At 35.4% G+C, this 18,279-nt stretch overlaps 2 protein-coding genes across 4 annotated transcripts in view; one reads left to right on the top strand and one right to left on the bottom strand.

The window, feature by feature from the left end:
• The window catches only part of AP4S1 (adaptor-related protein complex 4, sigma 1 subunit), a 31,622-nt gene extending 24,836 nt beyond the window's left edge, over positions 1–6,786 (top strand). The window contains exon 6 of the mRNA XM_004681958.2: positions 6,242–6,786. Coding sequence (XP_004682015.1) covers positions 6,242–6,370 — 129 coding nt within the window. The 3' untranslated portion in view covers positions 6,371–6,786. The remainder of the gene's footprint in view (positions 1–6,241) is intronic.
• A 2,794-nt stretch (positions 6,787–9,580) lies between these two features.
• Positions 9,581–18,279, bottom strand: part of HECTD1 (HECT domain containing E3 ubiquitin protein ligase 1) — a 75,344-nt gene continuing 66,645 nt past the window's right edge. For 2 of the 3 annotated variants that reach the window (XM_012724462.1, XM_012724464.1), the window contains exons 35-43: positions 18,066–18,193; positions 16,539–16,740; positions 14,932–15,069; positions 14,073–14,680; positions 13,106–13,184; positions 12,891–12,984; positions 12,111–12,261; positions 10,583–10,727; positions 9,691–10,473 (exon numbers count right to left, since the gene is read on the bottom strand). In XM_012724462.1, coding sequence (XP_012579916.1) covers positions 10,336–10,473; positions 10,583–10,727; positions 12,111–12,261; positions 12,891–12,984; positions 13,106–13,184; positions 14,073–14,680; positions 14,932–15,069; positions 16,539–16,740; positions 18,066–18,193 — 1,683 coding nt within the window. In that variant the 3' untranslated portion in view covers positions 9,691–10,335. Of the gene's footprint in view, positions 10,474–10,582; positions 10,728–12,110; positions 12,262–12,890; positions 12,985–13,105; positions 13,185–14,072; positions 14,681–14,931; positions 15,070–16,538; positions 16,741–18,065; positions 18,194–18,279 lie in introns of all 3 variants that reach the window. The other variant, XM_004681957.2, reaches the window with a different exon arrangement.

The following is an 18,279-nucleotide window of genomic DNA, read 5'->3' as shown; positions in this document are numbered from 1 at the left end:
AAATCTTTTAAGAATGGGGCAGGTTTCCAGAGCCTGCATGAATAGACTTTGAGAAATAAAGTGCACCATTTATATTTCTCCCTAGTATATATAGGCTTGTTCTACTTCTACTGAGACTAAGATCACAAAACCAGACAGATGGGATTTAAAAAAGAAATTTAAGCACACAAAATCAGGACAGAAATTTTGGCTTGTTGAAAACACTTCTAAGTAGAAACTGTGGTGCAGTGGTGCCAAGCAGACTGTACCCTTAGGACCAGGCACATCATTGACCTAAATCATTCATGTGCCTTGAATAAGCTGCTGTATACTCTTCACATTCCATATAGTTTCTATAGGGAAGTTTGCCCTATCACAAACCTTAGTAGACTTAAGAACTCAATTCCATGAATTAGACAGTTTTTAGGAACCAGTTGATGAGCTTCCCAAAATGTGCTCTGCTTGGGAGTTCCAGGTTTGCTGAATTCTCCAGACAATTCATAATTCAGAGAAGCTGCCTTCATCCTCTTCTGCCTAATAGTTGGAGAATGGCACCATTGAACACTGTGTGGAGAATGTCTAATTCCTCCTCATTCCAGTGCACAACTACTGTATGTATTAATACAGAAAATATTAACAGCTTTTTGGTATTTTTGTGCCTTTAAATAACTATAAATAGTTGGCTAATTTTGAATAGAGCGAATATAGTATTGCTGTCTTTAGATCTGGACAACCAGAGCCCCATTCCTGAGCCTTATAATTTAGAAGGTCCCTACTCTAACTCTCCTTCAGCAACACCTTATTATACCCAGCACTTACAGGGGCCCCCTCGTCCACTTCTTCATCACTCCCAGGATTTACTGATACCCAGATGCCCCATATCCTACTGCTAGGGCTTATACAGGCCTAGAAATGAGTGGCTAGAAAGCTAACTGTGATATCTAAATATATACATGAGGGGAGCAGGCCTGGTTCCCTATTTATGTTCTTATGCTCCCAACCCTACAAATATAGAATGGTCTAGAATCCAGAATGTTTTTGATTCAAAAAATATGTAAAAACAAACATCTTTAGAATGCTCATTTTTAAAAAGTCCTTAAACTCAAAAGCCTGGGTGGACTGATTCTAGAACATGAAAGCTCATGTGGGTGACGTGAATCATCCTGATTCATACTCTTTTTGTTGCAATTGAGTGTAGGAGGTTGCGGAACCTCCATGGTGCTTCCTAGAGGAATAAAGGCACCAGGTAATAGTAATCGGCACCACCAAAATTTGCAGGGCTCCTGGTGAATTATCTATCTCTCCTTCCTTCCTTATCTTCCTAAAATCCCAAACTCTTATAGAGAACCAGAAACCAGAACACAGCTTCTCCAAGTAGAAGATAATTTCAGCCTGACTTAATGAGAAATCACAAAACTACTTGTTCAATGAAGGACTATGGAAATACTGGCAAGGTGAAGAAAGAAATTCTCCAGGGAAGTCATCCAGTTCTGAGGTGGCAGCTTCTAAATGAACTGAAATTTACTCACTGTTCTCAGAAAGATACAATAGTGAAGTCATTACAGAAGGATTTCTTTTGAGGTATGATGGAGCATGATTATATCAGGTACCACTGATATCAACAAAGAGTAAATCTGCTCCCCCCTTTCCTAAAGGTTACATAATTTAGATTTGAGTATTTTGGTGCTGTACAGTCAGGGTAAATTTTACAGGGTAAAATTTCACTTCTTCTATGAAGAGGCTGTAACATGTCCAATCCATAGAGCTACTTTGAGGCAGAGCTGGTACCAATCCCTGGGTTATTCTAGGACTCAACTCTACAGTTATAAATTAGATATAACATCACATTTGGCACTAAAAAAATCATAATCATCTGGAGTGTATTGTGGTGATTTAGTCCTTTTACAAAACTTTCATAAAGTAATTGTGGTGTCAGAATATTTCCTTGAATTAGGGAAGAAGTTTTAGAAAAATACCAGTCTTTGCTTGAAGTGTTTAAAAATGCTTGGATCTGGATATCTTGATAAGAACATATGCTCCAAAAGTAAGAGTTTACACTCAGAGATTGCTATGTATTTCTTTTTAAAAAGAGTTATTTATGTGTACAAGAACTGGGGTACAGGCCAAAGGTGGGGGGTTGAGAGGATCCCCAGAGACAGTGGGGAACAGAACAGGCAGAGTAAGTGCAAAACTTTGCTGAAGGGAGCAGCAGGCAGGACAGGAGCGTCTGCTGTGTCACAAGGATCAAACTTGTGCTGCAGGCTGTGGGTAGCTTTATAGTGCTGTGCTTGTACCGCAGGGAGGCCCTCAAAGTATCTTTTTTCCTTTTGGAAATAGATAAATTGGAAGCAGGACAGCAAGAGGTAAGAGCTGGTAGACGGGCTGGAGGTAAAGTGTTGCAGCTAGGTAGGTATTTGGAAAAGGCGGGCACTGGGAGACAAGGGGACTAGGAGCCTTTCCGGCATGAGAGTTCCAGCCAGTGCTTGTTGAGTCTCAGAACTGAGCAGACCCCAAGGAAGGGCAAAGGGATGTGAACATTCCAGATTAAATAGTTGTACTTTCTAGGTTTTTGTGGCTTCCTTAGCCATCTCTCTGACAAAGTGTATTCTCAGTGTCCCTTCCTGAGGTACCATATCCATCCACTACTGTGCCTCCCCACCAAGTCCCCCACTTCTTTTCCATGCTTCTGGGTTCTATTTCACGCAGGAATAGTAACAGCAAGTTTTGTGAAGCAAGAGTCAGGAGAGGGAAGTGAAAAGACAGGCTCACTTAATCCTACCCTGACTTTCATATTTGTTATTTTTCATAAACCTATATAAACTTTAAACAAAATTACACCTAGATTTTGCTCTCAGAATATGAATAGATGTTTAAGGAAAATGTACTTTAAAAACAAAACTGAAGTATATTCCTTTCAATTAATTGAAAAGGTAAATTAGTAAGAATCTAATAGTGAAGAAGACTCTCTGACAAGGAGACTAAGTTACTCAGAACCATGCAGACTCTTCCCAAAAGCCTTCTATATAGCACTACTCAATTTTTTGTGAAAAAATGTGAACACATTGGCCCTCAACAACTTATCTAATTCACGGGAAAAGGAATAAAAGAGAGCATTTTTTTTTCCTACCCTACTTAAGTGTATTAAAGAAATGTGCTTAGCAAGGATCTTAAGGTTAAAAAGGGCATTAGTGATCAAAGCCATTTAAAATTTTAGACTCCAGGCTTGGATCCTGCAGTTTCTTTTGGGATCCCCTTTAAATAGCTTCTGTTCAGTTTTCTCTTATTAAAAGGAACTAGTCCACCACAGTGGTGTTAAAATACCATTTTTAAAGCATTTTTATGACACAGAAGTCATAAATTCCAATTTAGAATCTATAAACATTTCAATCACTTAAAAAATTGATTTCAAGTGGCATTAATACAACTTGGCCCTTTTATATGTGACTCCCATCTACATATGTAGAAACACAGGAAGGCTCTTAGGTTTCAATGTGGAAGCAAGTAGAGCTTTAGTTGATCTGTTCTTTGGGAAGCTATTTTCATTGGAACTAATACGAGCTCCAATCTTAGAATGCATATGTCTTATCAGTCCCTGGTGGCACAAGGGGTTAAACCTCAGCACTATGAAGCAGTCTGCAGCCACTGCAGCACAAGTTCAATCCCTGGCCAGGGAGCTGACCCACAGGGCACAGCAGACCTCTCCTTTCTGACCCCTTAGCAATGTATTGCAGTCAGTCCACCTGTTCTGCTACTCACTCTGTCTCTAGTAAATCTTTTCAAGCCATTCCCAAACCTCTGGCCTATACCTGTATCAGTACACTGTGAAAATGGCTGCTCACATTTATTCCAGCTGATTCTTTTTCTGTCCTTATTAATTTAATCCTTTTGGAGCTTTATATATATATATATATATGCATACAAGAGCTGGGGTGTAGGTCAAAGATGTGGAGAGGTGAGAGGATTCACCAGAGTCAGAGTGGGGAGCAGAACAGGTGGAGCTATTGAAATACACTGCTGGAGGGAGCAGGAGGTGAGGCTGGCAAGACATGGTGGCTGTGTCATGTGGGTTTGCCAATGTTTATTGCCATGGGACTTAGCATAAAGGGTATTTCTTGGTCCCTGCTCACTTAGCCTATAGCCCAAATACCATTGTTAGCCTCACCAGTGTGTACAAGTTACTCACAAACCAAATCAAGATGTGAACAACTGGATTCTTATTTTGAAGAAGTCACATGATTCCAAAGGGAAATTAGCTTTCAAACATTTGCCTCAATTGAATTTAGTCTGTGGTTTCCCTATATAGTGCCAGAGCACTATGTGATTATTAGGGGTTTGAGCCAGATACCCAGACAAGTAGTCACATGCCCATAGTTCAGAATGACCTCACCAACTCATGTTTCCAGGATATTGGGAAATTCAGACTTGCTGAAGGACCTTGCCCTTACAATGTGAGGCTATACATGGTTAATATGATTCAGCAGTATACTTTTAATTTGAATTTCAGAATAATTGGCCACTTACTCCAGTGAACTTTTGAGTTGCAGATCATCAACTTGCCAAAACTGGAGCTAGCCTTCAGAATAGCTTGATCCCTGAACCAATTAAATAGATCAAAATTAAATTTCCTACCTGAAAGAAATCTTCTTGGATAACATTTTTGACGTTTTCATTGCCCTTCAGGGTATACTGCAGGCCATTTTTCATGTAGCCATTACTGCTCCCCAACTCTGCCTTTCTTTATACCTGGCTCTCATTCTCACTGCCTTGGCTTCTAAAGTTCTGGCTTCTGGGTCTGGTGAACAGGAATGAATCAAGGGCTTACTATTCCAGTCCCAATTTGACCATGGACAAAGCAATCATCTATATAATTGGAAGATATTATTAATAGGCATCTGAGAATAAAGCTTATTTTTTTCTGGGTCACTTAAGGACAGTTCCCATGGGCTCCTGAAAAAGTTTATTCTGCTTGAGGACTATTTGCGCAGAGCTTAATGAGATATCACAGAATCTAATAGAAACTAAAAGTCATTTACCACGGTTGCCTCATTCTCTTAGATGTACTTCACTAAACAAATACAATATAGACCTGAACATCTAGAATTAAAAAAAAAGTCCAGTGGTAACAATTCACTTTACAAAGATTAGCTAATTATGAATTCCCCTAGTGCATCTAGTCACTCATTTGCTGAATGACGCTTGTCTGTCTGAAACAATCAGCTTTTTTCTTTTAAAAAAATTCCAAGATCATGTTCTTTAAATCTAGATAGAAAGCTGAAAGTGTAGAAATAATCTGTCAACATCACATTCCAGTTCATTTCTATTCAAAAGTTACTCAAATGGAGTCCTGATAAAGAATTTGGCTTTAAGCTAGACATTGTAATCGAACAATATTTTCTTCTTGCCCCATGCTTTATACGTACTTTCCAATAAGAACATCAGTAAGTTAAACTGGCTCCATAAATCTCAAATGATTATTTTTAGAATGTCTATTTAGAAAATGTATTCTCTTGAAACTCAGAATTTTTATCTAATTGGGTACTGAATCAGCATGCCTTGCAATCTTCATTTTTCCTTAGTTTTTCTTACAGCACGTTGATAGAGAAGCTAGATTACAATGTATGGTTGTAAAGGTGTCTTGTTTTTAGTAGAGGTTTAGGGCCTAAGAGTGGACTCAGTGGCCTCAGTCTCCTCCTGACTAGTCTGAAAGCAGTCAAGCCCACACTTTGGGCTTTCATTCCAACTGTGGCAGTGACCTTGGATTCTAATTCTGTTTGCTTATGTGTAGTATTAGGACAGTGGTAACATGTACATCGTAAGAATTGTAGGGAAGACTGAAATAATCTATGTAAAGCACTGAATACAATGTCTGGAACATAATGAGTATTCAGTAAATCAATATTCTTACTATTGTTAACAATGTTGTTGAGATCAGGTCATGATCCTGACAGCAGTCACCTGCTTTGTTCTCCAGCTCTTAGTAGATTCACTCCTACTCTGGCTAAAAGGCACAGCCATTCCATTTCTGAACCTGTTACCCAGTTAGCTTATTAACCAAGACAAAATTAAGTGTGTATATGAAAGTAACAATTTCTAACATGGACACCAATTTTAAATTTAATTTCATTAATATTGTAAAAACCAAAGCAAAACCTCATGCTTAAGACTAATTTACACTGGGAAATTTCCAGGCTAAGTTATAAATATTACTTAATGACTGTTAACATTTTTATAACTCAAACTTATTTTCTTAACGTGATCTCAGATAATGTTTAACTTAGATAAAGTACATATCATTTTGGATGAGATGGTCTTAAATGGATGCATTGTGGAAACAAATCGGGCAAGAATTCTTGCTCCTCTGCTGATTCTTGATAAGATGTCAGAAAGCTGAGTAACAGATGGTCCTACCAGACAAAATCAACTTATAGGAAATGAGTACATCAATGGAAATGAAAACATCAACGGAATACCTCTCAACTCTGTAGCTCAAAGAGTCTGGAAGACCACACACTGCAAAATAGGATATTCTTCCACAGAATTAAAATAGGTGTTTTTCATAGTGCCTAAATAAAAAACAAAGCTGTATTTAAAATATGATGTATAAAGAAACCTTTTCTCTAAGCTGAGAGACAAGTTTTATTTTCTAACCAGAGTAAGCATTTTTCCCCAACTTGACTGAACTTTACTGAGTTCTAAGGGAATATCTGTTGTCTCTGTTTTCCTTTGCAAACTTAAATTCAAGAATAGTAGCATGGTGTAAGAAGATAATTGTGGGAACTCTATCACCTAATAAAATTTTAAAATTGACTTAAACACATACAGCACTTTGAATAGTTTTCTGAATGCTATTTTCTTCCTTACTAAGTCTTTAAAAGTCTGAACTTTTTGTGTACCTTATAAAAACTGAAAAGTTTTACTTGCCAGTATCTAAAAGCCTGACAGTTTAACAAAGCAAGAGACAACATGGCCAGGAGAGGAAGAGCTTGCATGGCTTGCTTAGAATGAGTGTGTAAGTATGAAGTCCTACAGCAGACTTTGTTTGCCTGGTCTGGAGCGCCCCAACCAAGAAGAAGCAGGTGAACTGGATCAGAGACCATAATCATTCAAAGGGGTGCAGTGATTTAGAGTAGTGATTGAAGTCCAGGGTACTGAGCTGGTACAGTACAGAAGTCCACTGGTACTGAGCAATTATACAGTGCTGTCACATAGTTTATACTTTCTGTTGACTAATAAATATTAAACAAGAACCCTTACAACTAGCCTTTAAACCATATTTTAAAGGATTTCTTACTAGACCCCTTCTCCTGCAACATCTTGCATCAGAAAACTGTAAGTTATTATAAAAGGGCAATGCAACCCAAACCTTTCTATGTACTTTTGCTGCTCAGTCAACATTACAATATACAGAAACTGTCCTAGGCAATGGAGGATGTAGGCATTCTTAGCACACTTACATATTGTGCCAAAGAGCTTATTCATCTATAACAGTATTCTGCAAAAGACAACATAAATGGACATTCTAGATACTGATGATTCATTTTGTACTGTATTTGCATGTACATGCCTGCTATAGCTCATGTGTGCAATTTAAAATTCTGTTTTCTAAAAAAAGTTTGCATCTATAAAGACCCAGGTAACTCACCAATAGTACACTCCAACCTAAGTTATTTTTAACTCATTCAGGAAAGCAGAGGAAAGGCTCTGACCTGCTGGATAATGAGTGGTACAACACTAAGTCGCCAGGGTCTTGGGAAAGCCCAGTCTAGATTACAGTGCTTTGGAGGTCTTTCTGAGACATAATAGTTGGGGAAACACTGTCCTAGTTGGTAGGCACTTAATCAGTAACACATTCAGGTAACTGCTGAAATTGGTACACCAGAAGTAACTAGGGAGTGAACAAAATTAATTTTTGGGTCACACCAAAATAGCACTTGAATAACATCCTGGCACAGATTTTAGAACCTTGAGAGAATAACAACTTAAAAAAAAAAATCTAGATACATAACACAGGAAAATATATACTCAAGAACACAGAATATGTGGAGACCCCAATAGATGTCACGTAACTCTTGACTCATGAGAAGTAAACTATAAATGGAACTGTTCTTAAAGGCTGTCATCATCTTACTTTAGATTTATTACCAGTGACTTTCACATTCATGAAATTTGAGTCTCAGACTGATCAGCTTTACCTGTTCTTGGACCTTTCTTTCTCAGGAAGACTCCTTACATTTCAGACACTGATTTTATAAGACTCATTAATTTTACCTGAGGTAGCAACATTCCAGACAAGAATTCAGCAAACATTTTCTAAAAGGGCCCGATGAATATTTAGGCTTGTGGGCCATACGGTATCTTATAATTACTAAATTTTGCCATTGTAGTTTGAAAACAGCCATCTATAATACAGAAATGAGTGAGCATGGCTGTGTTCTTTTTTATATTGTATTTTTTTTATTGAGGTAATGGTTTACAACATTATATATGATTTAAGAGCGTGGCTGTGTTCTAATAAAACTTTATTTATGGAAACAAAAATTTTAACTTCATGGAATTTTATCATAAACTCTCTACTTTTCCAACCACTTTAATAAAAGTTTTAAACCACAATTTGCTCATGGGTCAAAACAGGTAGCAGGCCCTAGTTTGCTGATTGCTGTGCTAGTAAAAGGTGGCCACGGACAGACATTTTAAGAGACTTTAAGTAATGGCAATACTGTACACATCTAGATTTTAATTCTAACTAATATAAAGTTCTAGTCATGCAGCCATGACTTGAGACAATCACAATTGTTTTTTAGATGAAAGCATAAGTCATACATTTAAATATTGCTGCTTTATTTTAACATTAATTCTCACAGAGAACTGTGACGCTAACAATAAGGTAAGTTCTTTAAATGCTGCCACTAATTACATAGTCACAACATTCTTACTCAGAGGATAAAAACAGTACTCAAATGATTGACTGTAATGGGAGATCATTTTTCTTCTAATGTAGAAAGGGATCATACCTTTAAATAGGTAAATAGTGGGCAGTTTAAACAAAAATGCTTTTCACTCCTAAAAAGCCATTTGGCCAAACCAGGTCTAGCAACATTTCTTTCACTTATATGCACAAGATGTGCGAAATCACAGGAATCTGGAAAATGGAAAGAAATAGAGCCCCTTCTTCAAAATCAGGAAGTATCAACATCCTGGAAATTTCTTTGCACACTAATACAACATTCAAAAATCATTCTTAGGTCCTGGATTTACACATCCCTACAGATAACAATAGTAAGAAATGAACCTATTGTGTAAAAAGTTAACACAAATAAAGTGGCTGTTACTAGCTGAAGAATACTTTTAAGAGTGAATACAACAGTTGAGTCACAAATTAAGAATGTGAACATACATTTTTTTCTAACCTACCAGTTTTAGTAAATGTAGGAAAATACATTTCTCCATGTTGTAATTTGAAAAACTTAAATCTCAGTGATTCAAAATGAAAAGCATCTGGTTAAATTCTTAGGTCTAATGGTTGCAGTGAAATATTCACATGACACAATTTTGTACGCTGCAAACATTTTAATGATTATTGTTGAGCATACATTTTGGAAAATTTTTACGTCAAACTGCAACAAGTTAAATAAATGTTTATAATATACAAAGAAAATACAACCAAAGTAAAACTTGCTTTAAGTGTGCCTTGCACCTAGACCAATGTTTTGGTTTCCCTTAATATAGCTTTACTTTTGAGCTGCACAAACACACTTAAGAATTTGATCTTTATAGTATGGCATTTAGGAAATAAAAATATACTCCCACCTCAAGAAATAAAAAGATTGTGCATGATTATATGCCAAACAAAAGAGAGAACACTAGAATACTCTGATAGTGCAGGCATCAATTAAAAGAAAAAGCTTGAGATGCTCATTAACTTTATGTTTTAAAGGAGTAGGATTTTTGACCAAGTAGCTTAAAAGCCAGCAGACAGGGATCAGTGATGGCAACTGTAGTGTATGAAGTATGAAATGACAAACTTTACACAAATACACTGTTAGAAATTTACCAGTGAACACTGAAGATCTGAGAAGCTGCTCTTTGGAACAGTCAAGTAGGACCACCTATTTCCAGTCACATAAGCCCTTGTAGCAACACAGTGTTCTGTGCTATATACTTGCTGGCTGGGTAGTTAAAGAATTGGTTTTTTCATTAGCAGCTAACAAACTTATTCCACATGTTCTTAAAGCCTTAATGGTGGAAAAAAGGCAAGTGTCATTAGCGTGGAGGATCATATACTTCTCTGCAAACAAACACAAGAGGCTTCACTAGTATTTTTTAAAGTCTCTGTTGTCTCCCATTGCACTTTAAAACTCAATTGAGATGAAAGCCTTTTTCCATTGTAGCAGCTAGCAGGCGCTCTCTCATGATCTCTTCCGAAGAATATTCAGGCAACTTAAGGTAATGCACACATGTATTCACTGATGGGTAGCTTGCATCAGTAGCATCAACCTACAGAAAGAAAAGTGAAAATAACAGGAGACCATGCTTTAAATTCTTATTTTTTTCAATCTTTAAGTAATGAAATTGTATTTAATTACTTAGCTGAAGAGCTTTTTACCTTGCGTACTACTGTGAGCCTGGGATGCAAGTTAGCCAGTCCCCCTGGGGGTAATGTTGAACAACCAGTGGTAAACTGTAGGAATGCTTTCCTTTCATCTGAAGACATGCCACATAAAACCCTCACAAACCTCAGGAAACCAGGACTAAAAGAAGAAAAATTTATTAATTTGACATCTGTTTTAAATGTAAAACACTAGCACAACTTTGTAAGCCAGCAATCATCCCAAACCCAATGTCAGAAGAACATGTGTCAGAAGAACAGCACCAGCTAGACTCTTGGGCAAATGTGAACTGAGCTGGTACAAGCTACTTTCCAATTGTAACAAACTACTTTAAAAATACTCATCAAAGACTGTCTTGTAATTGTAAGTGGTAAGAACTAAAATGGTGAAAGGAGTATGGAGATCAAATATACTATACAACAAGCAGCAAGTCAGAAAAGCTCAAAACATATTGCATAATTAATCCAAATATGGCTAAATTACCAAGAGATCTGAAATAATTTTCATTATAGTGAGATAAACTGCTATTATGCCTAAACACAATTTTCATAATTTTAAACTAAGAGGTCCAATCTTAAAGATGCTTCATGATTTCATCTGTTAAACTTTTTAAAGTGAGCATAAGTAAATAATAGTAATTTTCATAAATACAGCATATGATGCGGAACCTTTGGAGTTGTTTTTTGTTCTGGGTTCCAATTATACTGGTATATGATTATGAATATGAAAACTATCCAGGATGTACATGTAATTTGTGCATTTCTGTTATAAGCCATTAGAAAGTTTATTTAAAAAATAAAAATGGTAAGGCCCTCCCTGGTGGTGCAGCGGGTTAAAGCACTGCACTAAGAAGCTTAAGCCAATTCCACATGAGTTCGATCCCTGCCTGCCCTGGAGGAGATCCACATGGCACGGCAGACCTCTCCTGACCCGCCCGCTGCTCCCCTCAGCAGTGTACTTGGTCCATCTGCCTGTTCGGCTCCCCACTCTGTTCCTGATGAATCCTCTCACCCTCGCTTCTCTGGCCTGTACCCCAGTTCTGTATGAATACATAAATTAATCTTTAAAAAAAATAAAATAAAATAAATGTTATATTTAAGTCTCAAATGATTAAAAAATATAGTGTCTCTGTGTACAGACATATATTATGTGTATGTATAAGAAAGAATATAAAGGACATACAGCAACATGTCAAATACTGGGGAAAGGATAAATGGGAATTTTTAAAAGTATTCTTCAATTTTTCTGTAAGTTTGAAATTATTTGAATATTGAATAGATACTAATATTTATATTAATAAAAGCAGTAAATCCTAAAAAAGTTCTATAACAAACAAAATTCAATCTTAATGTTAGTCAAGACACATTGTTTTTTTTTGTATAAACTCAAGAGTATGTGTTACAGGCAAGAATTAACTGATTTTTCACTTCATGAACGTAATTCAGAGTTAGTTTTCTTTAGAGAACCTGCCATTTAACATAAGGAAATAAACAAGTTTTGTTATAAAAAAATACCAAAACATACCTATCACGTGTATAGCCCAGCTTAGGTTCAGTGTAATTAATAATATCCTCTGCTGCCCAAGATGGTGACTGGTTTCCACAAAGAATCATTTGGACTTCTTCATGGCTGAAGGAACTTAATTTCTCCATTGGAAAAACTTTATTAAACCCATCTACAGTATATATAAAAAAATAAATAAGTAAAAACAATAAAACACGTAATTCTAAAGTCATTTCAAAATACTAAATTTCTAATTGGCTAAACCTCAATAAATGTTTGAAAAAACAAATATAAATTAAAATAGTGTGAAATAAAAACTGCTTTCATTTTAAGAACAGAAATTTCTGCTTAATATCACAAATATGAACCAAGAATAAACAATTCAGTCACTAAGTGAGTAGTCAATTTCTAATAATTTCCCAACCTGTTTCTTGCATCATTGATATAAGGCACCAAAAGGTGTGTTCACATTTTTAAAATTATATAGTAAGTGACAAACACACTAAAGTTTTGCTTCCATCTTCAACTCAAAAATTTAGGTTCTAATATAACTTTAGGTTCTAATATAACTTTAATAACATGTAATGTGGGACATATGCAGTCAAGACTAAAAGAGTGTTCCCCACTACTCAGGATGAGTAAGCCAAGGAACTATAATTTGAGGAAATTCCAACCTGTTCTGGGTGCTCTGCAGGACACCTCACTATCTGCTAGAGAGCCAATCTAGAGCTTATTAGCAATTCAAATTTCAACTATCTCAAAGTAAAAGGCAAACTTAGGCTAAATATGCTTAAAAATTACCTCTAAAGGCTTCCATCTGTTTTTGAATACCCGTATGCATACAAAAGTCAAACATCAAATCCACATATTCTTCTGCATTATCCATTGTTATCATCTACGAAGGAAAATTTGCAAACTTTATTGTTACTTTTATTATCCAGGAATATCCCAGTAGTATTTAGGCCTCCTTTATAGATTATTTCTGAATACAAATATATTAAAAGCAATTTTTTTACCTCATCTTCACCACTTGGCTTGAGATCTACAGCTGTAAAACCATATATTCTTGAGGAAGGGCAAAACTGAAAATTTAAACTGGAAGATAAAAAGGATATTAGATTGACACTTAGGTACCAATGGTACTGAATCTTTATTATATAGCTGCCAAAATCAGGGAACACATCCACAAACACCTCCCTGAAAACAAAATCCCTATACTAACTAAGGTCTTAAGTATGTGGGATCTTTTTAAATGCAAATACCTGTGCACTAAAACCATTAGATCAACTGTTAAGAAATTAATACTGCCAAGATTACATGACACCTCTATCTTTCCATATTCCACTTATGTGGGGTAAAAATAATGAACTAAAGATTTTGACAATGATTATCACAGCAACTTATTTGCAAAAAAAAAAAAAAATTTTTTTTTTTGCAAAAATAAACTATTACTTCATTAAAGTTATGCAACTCATGCCCCAAATCAAATACTATGTAACAAGTTATCAAATACAACTTGTCCACACTATCAACAAAAGGAAAGTAAATGCCAAACCATAGGGAAATGTAGTATCTGCAAGTATATAAGCTAATAAAATACCATCAAAATATGTGCAGTATCTACCCAAGTTAATTGATGCAATGATTAGGGACAAGGTTTATACAAAGTCAATTATTTTTAGCTTTGCCAAATAGGCTATATGTTAATCAGCTAATGAATTTGTCAAAATATTTCTGGCACTGGACTTTTAAACACAAATTATACATATTTATAAATCAGATACTTTTCAGAAATTTAGTGATTAATAAAGTATATTCTAGTACTGTCTGTATATTAACAAAAGTTCAAACCAATAATAATTTTCTCTAGCATATTGTTTTACTTAACAGACTATTCACTCATTGATATTGTAAATTAATGGAGTCAAAGAAATAAAAAGCTTTAGAACATATTAAGTTAAAAAATGTATATATGATGCTTACCCTAAATCCTCTATGCTAAGTGGAGGCCCAGAACCTGAGGGATTCTTCAATACTAATTCCTGTAATTTTGTATTCTTTTCATCTTCAGAAAGACCTTTATTGCTCAAAATCTGGCGCCTTTTGATTGCAAGGTCTTTAATTTCTTTTAAAAATCTGGCTCTGTGTGGGTTTACTAGTTCAAAGTCTTCCCAAGTTAAAATTCCATTAAACCAAGCTGGGGGTTTTGGTTTGGGGGGATCCAGAATAAACTCTGATTTTGAATCCTCTTCAAAGCTTCCTACTGAGAGTGAATCATGACCTTCTTCTGTAGAAGCTTCAGACTGACTTTCAGTACAATGCAAGTCTCTGTCACCGCGTGATTCATAGATCAGTTTACTCATATTGCTTTTAATATCACCCATACACATAAGTTTAAAGAAAGGCTTAGAAATAGGTAAATCCACAAGTCTATTGTCTTGAATACATTTGGCCAAGAAAATTCCAAGGAAGTGAAAAAGTTTTGTGATCCTTTCAAGCTCATCACTATCTTGTGGAAATGGTGCTGTGAACAATCCACATGATCTTTGCACATAGTATCCAGGAGGTTTCAATCCGCCTCCAAGATCGACCTAGTTTTTGAGAGGAAAAAAATTCAAATTAAAGATCAACACACATTAAACATCCTCATCAGTTTAGCTACCTCAAAATACTTACATAGATACCTGAGTAGTTTTTGCTGACTAAATTTTATCCTTTATAACAATTTAATATCACGACTACTTAATAATTAAAGTTTAAAAACCCAGCTCATATTCAGAAAGTACAATCTACTTGTAACACTTTCTAAAAGCAGAATCACAAAATGTCAAATAGATCTTACATGACGAGATTCATCATCTGGAAAGTTATCATCACAAAGCCACGCTCCCAAATCAGTTCTCTGGAATTCTGCTGCTACCAGAGCATAAAACTCTAATGTGGGTCCCAAGCCTGTTCCTTCTTCTCCTAAAAATTCAACCTAAAATATGAACAAATAAATATATTATAGAGAAAGGGAGCTTTAAAACATATTTTTAGTGATACAGTCTTTCCCAAATTTATTATATTCAATCTAATAATCTACTTTTAAAAATAGCAACAACAGATAAAACACTGAAATTGGGCCCTCCCTGTGGTGCAAAAGGTTAGGACACAGCACTGCAAGCTAGGCGCAGATACCTCAGTGTGAGTTCAATCCCCAGCCCCAGAAGTGATCCACATGGTGTGGCAGACCTCTTCTGACCCACCTGCTGCTCCCCTCAGCAGTGTACTTTGTCAGTATGCCTGTCCTGCTCCCCACTCTGTCTCTGGTAAAGCCTCTCACTGCCCCAGTACCTCTGGCTTATACCCAGTTCTGTATGCATTAAAAAAAATTTTTTTTTAAGTGTTTTGAAAAAGTGTATATCTTGTTCAATACTATATGTATAAAGACTGTGGTGAGCAGTCTTTATACATTAATTGGCTTCTCATAACAGCCCTAAAATCACCTCCTTTTTATAACAAAAAAATTAAATTTCAGATAGAAAAAAAATCATTTGCTTAAAGAAATCGTAACATAGATATGTATGTATGTATGTATGTCTATATGAGCCAAAACCTAAACTCTTCCCTTATTTCTCACTTAAGGCAATCATTTTAAAAGTATTTATCCATATCCTACCTGTTCTAAAAATACTTGAGACATTTTACAAAAACATTTAATGTAAGTCAAAAAAAGAAAAAAATTAGTGATAATTGAGAATTATCTCAGAGCGATATATGCATAGGAAGAATATATGAAGGCAAAAAAATTATAGAGTAAAAAGCATCTATTAATTTCTAAAGATGTTATCATTTGTCATGATTAATTTGTGATTCAAAAAAATAAACCAGCAGATTCACATATATAACAAGAGAAATAATTCTTCCTCCAGGGTCCCTCACGAGGAATAACATGTATATAGGCTATAATCTACAATGCCCACAATAACATTTTTATAGTAAATATATTAAATTTCATACTGCTTTTTGCTATGACATCTCTCAATACAAACCAGTGATAATACCAAATATAATTTAAGTGAAATATTACAAAACAGTATTCTCCCAAAATGCAGACATCTAATAGCATAGTTTAAAGGTAAAGGTAAAATTTAGAGTTGATTATCAAAAAGAATCCTTTGTATTATTTGGTCCAGGCTTTGTTAAATGGATTGCAACCTTTAAAAAAAAAAATCAAGTTTTTTTCCACCTCAAGAGTAAAGGCACTCTTTGCTGCTCACTAATGAGGCCCTGACTCCTGAGGAAGTGAACTGAAAACAGACAATGTTTCTGCTAATGAGAATAAATTGCCAGAAAAAAACCTTTACAAGGACATCAGATAAATCCTTTTTTACTTCTACCTAATGCAGTTTTTCTGCAATGGAAGACAGACATTGTCTGGTTCTGACACTACTTTCTATAAAGTACCTCAAGAACTGATTTCCGGTCTGCATGTATTTGCATGACATTTTCAGCCCATTCCATCAATGATTCACCACGTGGAACTTTTACTCTTTCATGTTTGAGGCGACCAACTCGAAACTCTCCAGGATCATCTCGCCTTACACTACTTGTGGTCCTTGTTCTTTCTACTGTGGCTTCACGTCTGTTTTGCAGCCACACAATTGCTCTGAAATAGAAAAATATCTATGTAGATATAGCATAGAACAGTTGAATGTACTGCTAAATGAATAACAACTCAAACACTTAAAAAACAATTTTAAAAGCATTTACTGGGTGATAAGTCATTATTTTCAATGTATAAATTATTGCTTCCCATCTTAAGTTAAAATAAACCCTTTATTATCATCTTTATTAAAAAATTCTTTATAGTTCCCTCTTATTTTAGCAGTCAAGTCCAAGCCACAGGAAATATAAAATTTAGACAAACTCATAATACGTAAAGAGATATATATTTCCTAACTGGAAACTAAAAAATTGACTCTGCTATATTTTCTACTGTGATAGAAACTGAAAAAATGATCATTAAAATGATATTATGGGGTCTCCTTGGTGGCACATGGGTTAAATCTCATTATAAAGCTATAGGCAGCCATGGCAGCATGAGTTTGATCCTCAGCCAGGAAGATGCCATATGGGTCACCTCCCTGGCTGAGGATCAAACTCATGCTGCCATGGCTGCCAATAGCTTAATAGTGCTGTACTGTAACCTCCTGTGCCACCAAGGAAGACCCCATAGGGGTAGGGGCTGGGGTGGGGGGAGAATCTTAACTATGAATAAGAAGATTTACTCTCATTGTGTGCTCTAATTTTTTTTCTAATCACAGGCAAATCAGCTAAATGCTTTGAATCAACTTTCTCAGCTATAAAGGACAAATCATAACCAATGACTTTTAATACTAGGTGTACAAATGTTTTGTAAGTGGTGTAACACGGCACAAAAAAAGTACTTAACAGGGAAACAATAATCAACTCCATTTTAAACAATAATCATCCAACAATACTTATTTACCATCTGCAGTGTGTAACTGAGCTAAAGCTAAAAACAAGATAGCCAGAACTTTCTGTCCTCTTAAAGCTTCATCCAATGTCAGGATACAGAAAAACAAAAAAGTAAGTAAAATGCGTAGTCTGTTAGATGGCAGCAAGAGAAAAATGATGGCCAGAACAAACATACATTAATGTTAGTACAATTTGCAAGCATTTTATTTGCTATTCCAAGGAACTACAACAATAATTTATGTAAGCTAAATTACTAAAACTATGTAGTAGGTGCTGACCGATAAAAAACAAATTATTCTAATACATACTAAGAAACAGCACATATCCCACTGGAACCAAGAAAAAAATGTTTAAATGTTGACAACTCTTTGTAAGAAAAAATACAGAAAATAATATATTCATGATCAGTCTTGATATAAAGTTTATCTGTACATTCTGAGCTTACATGACAAAGTATATGTACTTAAAAATACAACAAAATATAATCTTTACCTTGATGCACCAAATGCTGTACATGTGAAATAAAGCTGTCTAGTTTCAAATGGTATGAGAAAAGGACACTTGCTGGTTAATTGTTCACACCAATCTGGCAAAGCCCCACTTGCCAATGCCAATGGTTCCTGCAAATGAGAAAACAATGTTGTTTTTTTTTTAAATAAATAAATATACATATATATGTGTGTGTGTGTATATATATATATATATA

The sequence above is a fragment of the Condylura cristata genome, unplaced genomic scaffold (genome assembly GCF_000260355.1).
Source record: "Condylura cristata isolate star-nosed mole 26May11 unplaced genomic scaffold, ConCri1.0 scaffold00013, whole genome shotgun sequence".
Taxonomy (NCBI): domain Eukaryota; kingdom Metazoa; phylum Chordata; class Mammalia; order Eulipotyphla; family Talpidae; genus Condylura; species Condylura cristata.
Note: the sequence above shows the minus strand (reverse complement) of the source record. Positions and strands in the feature narration are given on the sequence as shown.